General features: G+C 40.5%; 2 protein-coding genes across 3 annotated transcripts in view; both read left to right on the plus strand.

Annotated features, from left to right (window-relative positions):
• The first annotated feature begins 788 nt into the window (after window positions 1-788).
• On the plus strand, window positions 789-7,140 carry ildr1b (immunoglobulin-like domain containing receptor 1b). Of its 2 annotated transcripts, XM_008435058.2 has the most exons (8): window positions 789-1,081; window positions 2,547-2,717; window positions 3,357-3,506; window positions 3,727-3,846; window positions 3,942-4,088; window positions 4,299-4,421; window positions 4,661-5,529; window positions 6,525-7,140. In XM_008435058.2, the coding sequence occupies exons 1-8, from the start codon at window positions 1,033-1,035 to the stop codon at window positions 6,561-6,563; spliced, it is 1,668 nt and encodes a 555-aa protein (XP_008433280.1). In that variant the 5' UTR covers window positions 789-1,032; the 3' UTR covers window positions 6,564-7,140. The 2 variants fall into 2 exon arrangements, with proteins under 2 accessions (XP_008433280.1, XP_008433273.1); XM_008435051.2 differs by having other exon boundaries at window positions 4,661-7,140.
• Window positions 7,141-8,222: 1,082 nt separating this feature from the next.
• The window catches only part of me3 (malic enzyme 3, NADP(+)-dependent, mitochondrial), a 21,742-nt gene continuing 17,003 nt past the window's right edge, over window positions 8,223-12,961 (plus strand). The window contains exons 1-3 of the mRNA XM_008435070.2: window positions 8,223-8,357; window positions 8,752-8,981; window positions 12,734-12,867. Of these exons, the coding sequence (XP_008433292.1) occupies window positions 8,757-8,981; window positions 12,734-12,867 (359 nt within the window). The 5' untranslated portion in view covers window positions 8,223-8,357; window positions 8,752-8,756. The remainder of the gene's footprint in view (window positions 8,358-8,751; window positions 8,982-12,733; window positions 12,868-12,961) is intronic.

Genomic DNA, 12,961 nt, shown 5'->3' on the forward strand with positions numbered 1-12,961 from the left:
ACAGTGAATAGAAGCCAGTACAGACTGAAAGGTGCTGCATCTTCTCTCTTGACAAAGACAAAGAAGGAATTAAGGAGCTGCTGAGAGCAGAGCTTTTCATCTCTGCAGCATTTCATTTCTTAAGAGTATTGAGACACACTTGAAAACACTTCAGCACATTCAGGTCTGCGCTGTAAAGCTGGAAGAGGGTCCATGTCCCCTGCAAGACGTGAGAATCCTGACAGCTGCGACGCTTTGCATCCTGAGAGGAAGCGCCACAATCAGGAGCTGAGAGGAAAACAAATCCCTCTTCTACATGAAGAGGATGTCAGCATTCACGTGAGGAATGCATTCTTGTTTAATGGAAACTCACAGCAGCACTGCAGACTGTTGTTGATGGGCTACTTCAGTCTTACTGATTAAAACCACAACGAAAGAGGCAGATACGATAACTGAGAAAAGAAAATGCAACTTTTTTTCTCTAAAAAATGGTTTGGTTTAAATTACAAGACTCATTAACAAACAAATATCAAAAACGACTGATGATAATAAATGTGACACAATCTGTTAGATTTACAGGGCAATAACTTTCGCACAGGTGGTGGCATGGCGGWTTGGAGAGTTTTTTTTCCTTAATAAATTAAATATTTAATTTCAAAGTGATATTAGAATTTCTTTAACAATATAAATCATTTAAGTGTGGAAAAAAAGCACWAAATTTAGTTCAACTCAATATTCCCATTGTGTCTCCCTGAACCTGTCACAGTGGGCGGGGCCAGTGATGTCACCTGTAACTAAGTGGGGGATGGGGATGATCAGCCTCCGCCTTTCCACTGGGAAGTTCGTCTGGAACTACTGCTGAAACATCTTCAGGAAGAAAAACAACACACTGGCTAACATGTTGCCTTTGGTGGAAACCCGGTGATTCTGTGGAACTCGAGTACATAGCGTTGTTTTTGTTTTTTTTACCAGTACTCCGGGTTTTTTACAAGATTTTCGGTCACTAACAAGAGCAACAAGTGAAGTTTCCGCGGAAGGTTACAGAGCACCGAGATGGGAAATATGATACTGGTGGTGTTTCTGCTGCTGCACCTGCCAACAGGTGAGGTTTTAACTCTCCCAGTATCAACACTTTCTGCCTGAAAGTACACCTGTGATTCTATGTTACTGTTGTATTACTTTAGTGAGGCACACAGAGACATATCGTCGACAGTAATAAACAATGGTGGCAAGTTAATAATCGACAGGTGTAAACAGGACAAGGCCGAGTGATGTCACGGATCTGCTGGGCCTAGTTTTCCATGTACACAAGAAACTCCCAACATCAGGAGTTTCTGCAACCACACAAAGGAGTTAGGTCATTTATCAAAGACGTTGTGAACAAAAGCGTTTTAAATGCTTTCTTGTCACTTACAGGGATTGGATTTGTCAACTTTTCTGTTTCAAAKAACATTTTTAGTTGTATCTCGTGTTTCATGATCACTTTTTTTAAATAAATGTAATTAATTAAAGCTGGTCAATGGTGCAGAGGGTTGAAGCCTCTAATTTTTATATCACCTGCTSTTAGTTTGCACCAACACTATCCATATGTAAGATTAGCATGACAGTTTGATCTAGACAAGTTTTTTTTTAATGTAAAACACATTAAAATGTCCTAATGTTGGCACTTTTAACAATATTATTATTATTACAACAACAATAACAGCAATAATTACAATAATTGTCTCTACTGGTTAATTTATTTTAATTTTTTTGCCTTGAACAGATTAGCAAAGCTCTATTCCTTTAAATCAAGACTAAAAACCCACCGGTTGTTGCTTTTGAACCACAATAAATGAAGCATTGATCAACATATCTGATGTGTATTATTTTGGGGCTCATCAAAAGATGATATCTGTTCAATTGATGACTGTATGGTGTTTATATCTTTGTAATTTTCTGTTTTTATTATTTAAAGCACCTTGAACGTGCTACACAAATAAACTTTGACTTTATATATTTTTGTAATATGTGTTAAAGGTTGTTGTAGAGGAGCCTTGCTATCCAAAAATGATAGCAAGGCTCTCATTTTTGGAGAGCCTTGCTATCTAGATTTCCCTTTCTCTATGTTTGAAGCTCAATATATTTTAACTGTAAAATGAAATACTGTGTTAGACTAAAGATAATCAATAGAATATTTTTCATACTTGATAGAGTGTGCAAATGTTTGTAAAATTAGGTAAAGCTCAGTCAATCCTATTTTTTTTTTCATATGTATTACATTAAGTAGATAATACATTATAACTGTAACTGACCRTCAAAGTTTAAGGATTTCAGATATCGTTAAATTATGAGAAGCAAAAGCTCATRAATATCAGACAACAGTCAGAGGTACAACGTGTTTACATTTTCCAGTTATCGTAAATCATAATTTTATTCATTAGCAATGGCTTCCTGCAGGTCATGACACAGTCTACTTGTAGTAAACTGTTAACCAGTCTGGTCAGATTCCTGCATTCAACCACAGAGTTATGCTGTTGTCACTTAAATAACAYGACTCTTGTCGTTGTTCTGCTTCTTTGTACCAGAGCTGCTGTCCATTCAGGTGATCGTTCCAGAGGTTCAGAGAACAACGGCGCTGTTTGCTTCAGTGATAATCCGCTGCGACTACACAACATCAGCCAACCCCCAGGAGGTCCTCGTCACGTGGAGATTCAAGTCGTTCTGTAAAGACCCAGTTCTGGAGTACTACTCCACAGGTGAATTTAGCATTTCGGACTGGTTGAATGCTGCAAGCAGCTACATTTGGACTTTACCTTACTTGTCCACAGAACYRGGAATAGTTACATTGTCTTGACTTTGTTTATGTGAGCAGTTCAGTTCAKTACAAGCTATATGCCTTATTATTGTTGAAAAATCTGGACTCTGACATAAAGCTTCAGTCCTGTCCATCTTCTTTTCCCCCCTAAGCATAATTGGGTTAAGAAACCTTAAAGTTCCCAAATAGCAGAGTTTAGTGACAGCTGGGAGTCTTCTGTTTAGTTTAGGTTCATTTTTCAAAATGTTGCGCTGCATACAGGTGTGAAACAAAGCTTTATTTGTTTTATGAATGCACTGAACAGAGAGGGTTTGGTATGAATACATGTATTGTTACACCATTAGTTGTCCTACATGCTGATCAAAAACGTAATGTTTCCAGGTACTGTTTATGATTGATTACCTCTGTTAATCGTTTATCAAGTTTTGTTGTTGAAATTGCTTATTTCATATGTTTTTTTTTTTCTCCTTAATATTACAACTACAAAATATATTGTACAAACTAACACTGCAGAAAACAAACATCTTGACTGCTTTATTAGGCAGTAAACCTGATGCTCTGCTCTTCTTTGTTTTTGAAGCTTATCAGGCGGCTCTCCAGATCGGTCAGGATCCTGCCAATGACTGCCCAGACAGCCAGCGCACAGTTCGGACCGTCATCCAGAAGAGGGGCATCAATGAGCCAACGCTGGGGTCAGAGTACAGAAATCGTAAAATCACAATCCAGAACAGTAAGTTTGACCCCAGTATGATTTCTTTGTTGCTTATTCGCCTGAATGTGTCGTCATGGGACGGTTAACATGCATMCTGTCCTTTTTTGTTCCTGGCTATTGCTCTAGTGTGGAAGGATTGTATTCTCTAGCTTCTTTTTTTTTTGAGAGCATATCTTAATTGGTACATTATAGCAAATACTCAACGTAGGGGGATTTAAACAAAACTTTCTCTCAACAGAGGCTGACTTGGTGATAAATGAGGTGATGTGGTGGGATAACGGCATGTATTACTGCAGCATCGATGCTCCTGGTGACACCACGGGCGACTCGGATCGAGAAGTCAGACTCGTCGTGTACCGTAGGTTTCTTCAGTCTCTGCAGCTGCTTTTAAACATTCACAGAGGACAAAACCCACAAACGTACTCYGTAATAAAAATGATTTTCTTGTTTCAGACTGGCTGACTGTCCTGTTTATCATCATCGGCGCTCTGCTGCTCATCATGCTCTTCTGCATATGCTGCTGTCAGTGCTGCCCGCAAAAATGCTGCTGCTATGTCCGCTGCCCCTGCTGTCCGCAGACCTGCTGCTGCCCTGAAAAAGGTACTAAAGCAGCAAAGAGCTGCCCCTCAGTGTTCCTTCATAGTCTTTAAAACTTTGTGATATAAATGTATGCTCTGTATCTTGCTTTGAATGTACTTGCAGGTTCAAAAATATTGGAAATTATTATTAACTTGCAGATTCTGATTAATTAAACCAACTCTGTGATGCTTTGCGCCGCTGAAGCGTTTCTGGTCTTTGCTGTGATTGCAGCTGTGATGCAGCATCGGATGCTAAAACAAGCTCAGAAAGCCATGGCTCCCTGGATGTACGGTCAGCCTGTTTACGCAAACGTCAGCAACACCTCCTCCCAGGGTGTTCCCCTGCTCTACTCGGGTGAATATCAGTCAGATAAAAGCATGAAAAGGTTTACTTGGTGAATGATTTGTTTCTTTTCTCAGGGTGTGTTTATTTGGTTTGAAAACCAAAGTACAAGAAAACCAGTTCTTGCACTTGTAAAGACTTCGAACAAGCCCGTTACATACTCATGTCGTGCTTTAGTCCATTTAGCATCTTTTTCTGTAAACTTTGTTTTTATTTTGTTTTTATCTGATTTTTTTTTTTCTTTTTTCCAGCCTCGATGTCAGATTACCCAACCAAACAAAACATCTCCATGACTCCCATCCCTTTGGGACCCATGGTCCCACAGCAGCAGCAGCCCCCTTTGCATGCTCAATACATGGTGAATGGCAGCCTGCGTAGCAGTAATAATAGTGGAAACCCAATGCTGGACTACCTGGAGAGCCAGGTGAGAGTACTAGATGTGGGACCCCCTCAAATGGCACCACATGCTGTCCGAAACATGCCCTCGTTGCAGCCCCAACCCTCTCATCCAGCTGTGCCCTACGCCCCCGGMCCGCCCAGCATGTTGTCGGCGCTGGATGATATGGGGGTAAGAGGGGTGGAAAGAAGGGTGATAACCCTGCCTCCTATCATCCAGCAAGTTCCCAGCCTTTCCTCCCGCCGGGACCCTGCTGGAGACGGGGCCAAGGTCTATCCGAGAATGTCCAGTCAGTCTAGTGGGAGTACTAACCGGTCAGGAGGGGGCCAACGWGGAGGCAGCCGTGGGTACAGAACCAGAGAGGACCTTCTACCAAGGCAGGGGATACTGCGCGAGTACAGCGACGATTCGGACTGGGACAACCGGCGAGGAAGAGCAACCCACGGGAGTTCAAGGAACGAGAGGGGCAGTTCATCCAGGAGGAGAGAGCGAGGGTCCAGGCCGCGTGCCCGAAGCCGCGACGACTTGATGGAGGAGCTGCAAAGCAGATCGGCAAGGAGGGAGAGGAGCTACTCCCCTCCCACGCAACACAAGGGATCCTGGAGCTCAGATGAGGGCAGCAGCCAGAAAAARGGACGCAAAGTAAAGGATTGGCCCGAGAAACCACCCAGCTACTTCGCCAGTGAGGTGCAGCCTGGTCGCAGGAACTACAGCCATCTTTCTGTAAGAGCTTCCCCTACTGCCGACACTGAACCAGAAGTGTGTTAACATTTAACCTGTTTTGTCATCGTGTTCTACTACCACCTTCAGTTTTCACCCTTTGCCTGTTTCTTGCATCTTTAACCTGTGTGTGCTGTGGTTTTGAGAAAATCCGCCGTCTTGTAGCAGAGTCACAAACAACCAGAACTACAACCATAAAGATCTATTTAATACTCGGCTTAGTTCCACTTTGAGGAAATGCGTCTTTCGTTGTACTTTGAAACCTGCTTCGAAGTATGATGACCTTTAGAACCTGCAGTGACAATATCTTCTCTAAGTGTGAGCATGAAGTATGTTAGTTATATAGCAATATGCAAATAAGTCGATGAAACAGAAATTTACCAATATTACATGCACATAATGTTAACATATACAGTACGGTATGTTTTGCCAGATCTTGAGAGAATTTGCTGCAGAGAAACTGAAAGATATATATATATTTTTAAATAAAGGTAACATGGAGTAAATGCTTCATCTTATCATTTTTCAGCTGGAAATATCAGAAACAATGATTCTTTAAAAACTGGCTGTCACAAATCTTGTGTCACTCTGTGGCAAAAAGAATCAGTTTGTGTTCTTTGTTGGTATTCACTCAGATGCTCCTTTACTCTTGTAGAGTAGCAGACTGTGCCTTTGTTGCAGCTCTTCCCATTGCTTCAGGTGATGGTATAAGTGCATCATCTCAAACCTTTTCTTATCCATTTATAATGGGAATTATAGAAAATTAGCACATTAGATTCAGCTCGAACTGTTCCACAGACCTTTCACACTGCCCCCAAGTGGCAGCAGGTGGGTACAACAAATAGATGTGCAAAGCTCTTTATCGTCTGTTCTTGCACAGCTTAGATTTCTTCCTCTTCTTTGGTGCTTTTTTGTTGTTTCTGTTTGTTTTTGGATGTGGTAATCATCTCTTGCTTAGACTCTAACCTTACCTTTTTTTCCACGTTTTTTTCTCATAGGATAGAGGCTCCCATAGCAGTACCAGCGTAGTCATCTGAAACATTTCTCTTGTATTCCCCCTGACTGCTTCCAATTAAGAAGTTTGTAACTGTAGCTGAAATGTTGTGTTACAGACCTAAAGCATTTAGGACTGTATAAATATGCACTACATGTGCATATTTGGACTGCAAATCTGTTGTGTATTACAGCAAAATAATAAATCATGTTCATTTCCATTTTTCATTTGTTTTTATGTGAATCTTTCATGTCACATTTTCTGTTTTGTGTGCTTTTCCCTGGTGATGGAAAAAAATTTCTTTAGGTTGATGTACACTTAGTTTCAACAAACACATGAAGTATTGTGTATTGATTTGTCTCTACATAATTTTATCTTTGCATAATTCTTGTAATATTTAAACATTTAGCTTTTATCTAATAGAACAGCTGAAGCAGAAAGCACAGATTAGTACTTTGAAATGAATGAACCGATTAGTTTTAAAGTCAGTTGGCACTAAAATACTGTATAAATGTGATCTTACCTAACCATTTCTTTTGTGATAGAAAAGTAGTGATGTGTATAAATAATGTTTGTATGTTGTTTTTTTTTAAAATAAACATTGTTTAGTTACAACCAGAGTGATTTTGGTCCTTAATGTGCTCGAATACTGTAAATGCAGAGAAATTCACATCGGGTTGATTGGAGATTTTCAATGGATTATATGTGAATCTATTTGACAAACTGTCAAAAAGGGGGAGCAAAGCTTATTATTTAGTGTGTGCTTCTACTCCATAAAATGACAAGCCTTACATCAATAAAAAATAGAGTGAATACCAATTGTTTTGAGTCAATAATGGTGTGCATTTWATCTATTAGGCCAGGGGCATCCAAACCTTTTGTCATGTGGGATGAAATTGTCAAAAATAGTTGAGGGCCAAAAAAAACAACCTAAACAAAAAACAGTTTAAAATCAAACAAGGATTTTTTTATTTTATCTACAAAAAATTGCAAATTTCCACAAAAAACCCCTCATAAATTATAACTAATCTTGGAAACTTTCTAGAAAAAAAATTAACTTTGTTTTAAATTTCTGCTTGGAGTTTATGGATTTTTCCACTTAAAGATACTTTTCAATGTCAGTCTCAAACAACATGTGGGAATAATAAAAAAAAAACAAGCAATTATAGACAAAAGTTTAGGAAACAGAAACAGGAAAATTCTCAGTTTTGTAAATTGGCCAAAACACCTCAGTATTTTGATTTTTTTACTAAAACTTTTGTAAATTTATTTTTTGTTTACCTCAGCTGCATCAGTCTTTGCACCGGGTAAAGACGGATCTGTTGTTTCCTAAAATGTGTGATATTTCTATTAGGCGGACTAAGAGTTTACATTTATTTGGTAGTTCCAGTGATAGTGTCCGCTATACTTACAAGCAGTGCGATAAAATTAACTTGTATTTAGTTACACTCGGTTGCATACTTCAGGCTGCAAGTTTACAGAACATGGATGGCTAGAAGGCGCCTAAAGTCCGTCGCTATCGTGAGATTAGACAAGAGCACCAGTGGAAGTTGGCGCAGATGCTGAAGATGGAGCTCATGTTCACCAAGCAGCCGTGCTGAGGGCGGGGCTTCTGTCCTCGCAGAGCCGGTCTCTCATTGGCTGATGCGCGGCTCGGAGAGGCGGGCTAACCTGGACACGGAAGTGAAGTCGCCCAATGTCAGGAGGTCCTGGATCAGCTGTAGAGCCTCCTTCCTCCTGTTAAACAGCAGCCAGTTCTATCGGTGGCGGTAGGGCCAGAGGAGCTCTTCCTATGATCAATTAGACCGGGTGCTTATCATATTCCCGCAGTTTTCAGGTGAGGCCCRCTRACTTACAGCTCTSAGTTTTCTGGYTTTAGCTGATTCATCTGCATAGAAAACGGTGCTTGTTGGAGAGCTGCATGTGCTAACCGCAGCTAGCTTCTTTTATAAAACAGTTTAACCATTCGGCTACTAGTTTAATCTTTATTATAGTGAGATCCTGTCCAGAGAAACGCTGCGTAGTGCAGAGGACTTAGACTCCTGTTTTCTTTATAAATGACTCAGCTTGAAGCTAATGTTTTAAAACTTGAAGCCGGTTGTTTACGGAGAAGCTGAACTTGTATCAGTCACAGTATGTTTGGCATCCCGGGGTTGTATGTCCTCCGGTCGTACTGCAATGTCTCATGTTCCTCTGAGTTGTTTTTGTATTCTCGTTCTCGGTGTCCACAGGCAGCATGAACTCCCTCCCAGGAAAAGCCGCTTTGTCTCTGTGCAGACGCACAGCGGCGGGCGGGATGAGGGCGCTGGTCGCCCCTCCGGGTCGCCCCACTGTGGGAGCGCAGGCCGACAGGGCCGCTCTCCAGGCTGTCCGGGTCTGCCACTCTGGGACCAACCAGAAGGGCAGCGTGTACACCAAGAAGCGGGGCTACGACATCACCAGGAACCCCCACCTGAACAAGGTTGGTTTATTTATCTGTTTACTTTATATGGCATATATAACCCAGGGTTTCCCCCAGTGTGTTATAAGCCTGGCGGGCCACCAGGCCTTACTTGTGCCCCCACTAGGCTAAGTATTGCTTATTTTAAAAAAAAGTCTTTTTAAGACTTTATGGTGTTCAGGTATTAATCTTCCAATCTTTTTTACAACACATAATTACCAAGTGATGTTTTCAAATTTCCTGTCAACTTTAAACAGTTTTTAATTCAAAGATGATGAGCCTCTGGATGAATGACTGCCCTAGCGCCCAACCACCAGGCTTAGCACGTTTTCAGGGGAAATCTTGTATTCTCACATTTTAAAGTATTTTAGTGGGACTTTGTGCGGTAGATCAACACACAGTAATGCATAAGTTGGAGGAAATCATAGTTTATAACTCATACTTTTGTGTGGAGTACCTTTTATATTCGACAGCCGTTTTTAGTGAGCACCAAGAAGCACACAAGACAGATCAGGTAATAGTTAAGTTATGAATCCCCATCTAAGAAGTCTTTGGTAACTCTAGAGAAGCAGATAAGCTCAAAAAACGCTTTGGGTCCACATACAAAACCTTTTGTGTAGCAGAAGCTTCAGACACACAATCCCCAGGGTGAAAATTGGCGATGGCTGCATTATCKTGTGGGCTTACTTTTCAACACCAGGGAAGAAGGTCAAAGTTCATAAAGAAGTGGAAGCAACCCTTTAGTGGAGGCTCACCTTCCACCCAGAAGTTCCATGATCCTAAATATACAATCACAGCTACAATGGAATGGTTTAGACTGYGYCGTATTCATCATGACCTAGTCAAAGTCCAGACCTAAACGCTTTGCGTATCTCCTTCCACTTTATAATTATGTGCTACTTTGACTTCATGCAAAATTCTACAAATGCAGCGTTTCTGGGTGTTGCATGTGGATATGCGAAAGGTTCAAARTGTTTGAATAYATTTGCAAGGCAATGYAAATCTGGGAAAATATAACAGGCCGTTAAGGAATTAATGTTTTCCCGTTAGAAGAGCRAGGCTGTTAATTGGCTGATAAACTCTTCTTTACTGCATATTACTCCTAGATAATTACATGTTTTCTTCAACTTAGTCTAAGTAGGTTTAGCTTTGTTTGAACAAATAGAAGCATTGTGGCCTTAAATATAGCCCTTTATTGCTACTTTTATGATTATGGTTTTATAAAGTCAAGTTGTGATTTGGAAACTTGACAATGAWCAAGATCAGTTGTAAATACAGCRGGTGTAGAATAGAAATGATGCCAGGTTAGGGTGTCAAATGTGTTTTTAAAAGTTGAAGTTKTGAAGAAAATGTAAATGGATGCTTCAGAAACTCAGCTCTCACTACATTAGGTTAAATGTTTGCACAGCCAACATAATGTCCTGCATAGAACRTGCTGTGATGTTGGCACATATATAAACACAGTAAAAGGCCAGAACGTTTGGCTTCATGAGTCATGGTGGTATTCAGCACTTTTTACAGTCTCTGCTAATTATTTAACAGTCGACACAGAACAAGAATCTTACTCCTATTCCTTCTCTGTTCTGGTTGAATGAAAATAATCAACATTTCCTCAAAGTACCTTGTCTGTGTTACTCCTGAATTTTTCTTTCCCCCACCAATCATGATGGCGTTAAGTTTGTTCATGCTTTGTGTCTGACTTGTTCCGGCCCAGGATTCCTGCAGTGGCTCAAGATGAGTTTATTGCTTAGATTGTAGATGTTCAGAGGTCACTCTCAGTTCTCTCTTCTTTCCATGCTGACTCAGCAGGCACATCCTCACTCACAGGTTCATTTAAGTGCAAACAGTCAGGAAATGGAGTAGCATTTTGACAAAAAAAAAAAAAAGAAGATATTTTCCCTCTGTGCCGTGCAAAGTGGTGAGACTCCAAGTAGARCTCCACTTCAGTGAGCTACTTCCTGGAAACAAGATTCCAGTAATTTCAAACATGTCCAGCTATTTCCTCATTGTCTTCACTTTGCAGTCTGTAAAGCTTTWTTTCAGTTTGTAGCTTTACAGCAACTGGGGTGAGGCAACTGGTTAATTTAACATASAACACGTTTTTTTCTTTTGTATTTTTTTTTCTTCTTTCCCCATGTGTTACATTAACATGAAAGAAAATGTTTGGCTAAAAAAGTTTGTCTTTTTAGTCTGATTCTTCTAAATAACATCCAGTGCAACCGGTTATCTCCAGAATTAATTTGTAAATAGTTGCCACGAAACAGCTAACGGTATTTCTGTCYACTGTCTTATCTCTGTTCCCATCACTCTGTGAATTTTTAGCATTTTGGAGAATGTCRGTGTCTGGACMAATCTGGACCAATATCTGTCCAGCTGGACAAATATTACGTTTGGATGTAAAAATGYGCAACACTGGAATAGTCACCACTTTAAAAACACTTGGTGAGAGTTGTGAAGGTTTTCCGTCCATRTAAGCAGTTTAATTTGAGGATTTTCCAGGGAAGCTTCCTCTCAAATAACTTTCTCTTATTCTGCAGTTCTGGAACCAGTGTGCTATTGTCTTCTTTCTGARACCTTCACTTGTGTGGCTACAGCAAATCCTGTTTAGTTTGAAACATTGTAGTGCGTCTGATGTTGGAATAGGTTACAAAGAAAAATTTGCATTTGTAATAAATGCACCGTAGAACAAAGTCGGAGTGGATTCTGTGTCTTCAGAAATGGGAGAGACGATGAGAGACAAGTGGAGCTTAGAGGGGGAGTGGGAGCAGGGGCTCTCGTCATTGGACAGAATAAATAGATTGAAGCTCACACCCTCGCTCAGATGCCCTTCAAGCAGCCTGCATGCAGAACTAGAGGAAACTACTTTTACAAGTTTACAATGTTCCTTTTCAGAATTACAGCTGTAAAGTTTTTTKTTTTTTTTTAGTAAATTACCCAAACGGCTCACACATCAGTATCAGATCTGTCCTTTCATATCAGACACATTATCTAACAAGAAGCAATGCAAATGGTAATAAACCTGCAAAAGAAGGTTTCAACGCATTGGTCAATTGTTATTAGTAATGGCATGTGCAACAAAGGTCATTTTTATACTAACTTATGCTTTTTTTTTTTTTTAAATGAAAAACCACAACCTTTCGTCCTTGTTTCTTTTATATATTGGGCAATGGCTGTACAAACATATGGTTAACCTATTATTTTATTTCATCTGAGGTTTTTTATGCCCAGTGTCTGTATGCTGAGTGTGTGAAATTTCTTGTTTGTGCACACGAACAAGAACAATAAAGCTTATTCTGTTAATACATGTAGCAAATAGAAATGCACTTTAAATGTGTGTGTGTGCGTGCGTGTGTGTGTGTGTGTTTTCCTGTGGTAGACTGGGAAACTGCCAAGGTGATCCCTGCCTCTTGTCCAATGACTGCTGGAGATTTTTTGCACTTGTAAAGTTTATTTTTCTCTTTTGTCTAAACTTTCTTCCTGACTGGAAGCTGCATACGATCACTGCTTTCAAATCCCTTCTCCTCATGTTGTTTCCTCCCTTGAGTTTCCACATGTTGTTCTCGCTGGAGTGGAAATGTGACCACAAAAGAGAGACCGTTGTTTTTACGTGAATACGATGAGTCATAACTCCACTCTGAGGTTGATGACAGACGCATGAATCACTGCGATCTATATTTGCTGCTGTCTTTATTTATTTTAAAGCCTTTTTTTCTTGGTGCAGATGCTTTCCCGGGATTACAGTGCTTTATATTAATCGATGTTCCACCCTTCAGGGAATGGCGTTCACCCTGGAGGAGCGCATGCAGCTGGGCATCCACGGCCTCATCCCGCCCTGCTTCCTCTCSCAGGACGTCCAAGTGCTGCGCGTCATGAGGAGCTACGAAACCCGCACCAACCCTCTGGACAAGTGAGTCTCCCAGCAAAGCATGGCGAAGTGCTGTTGAAGATTATCACACTGCAGATGCAGATGTTTAATCAGTTGTGCTGTCCTGCTTGTTGGG

This window comes from Poecilia reticulata, linkage group LG2, assembly GCF_000633615.1.
Source record: "Poecilia reticulata strain Guanapo linkage group LG2, Guppy_female_1.0+MT, whole genome shotgun sequence".
In the NCBI taxonomy this organism is placed as follows: Eukaryota; Metazoa; Chordata; class Actinopteri; order Cyprinodontiformes; family Poeciliidae; genus Poecilia; species Poecilia reticulata.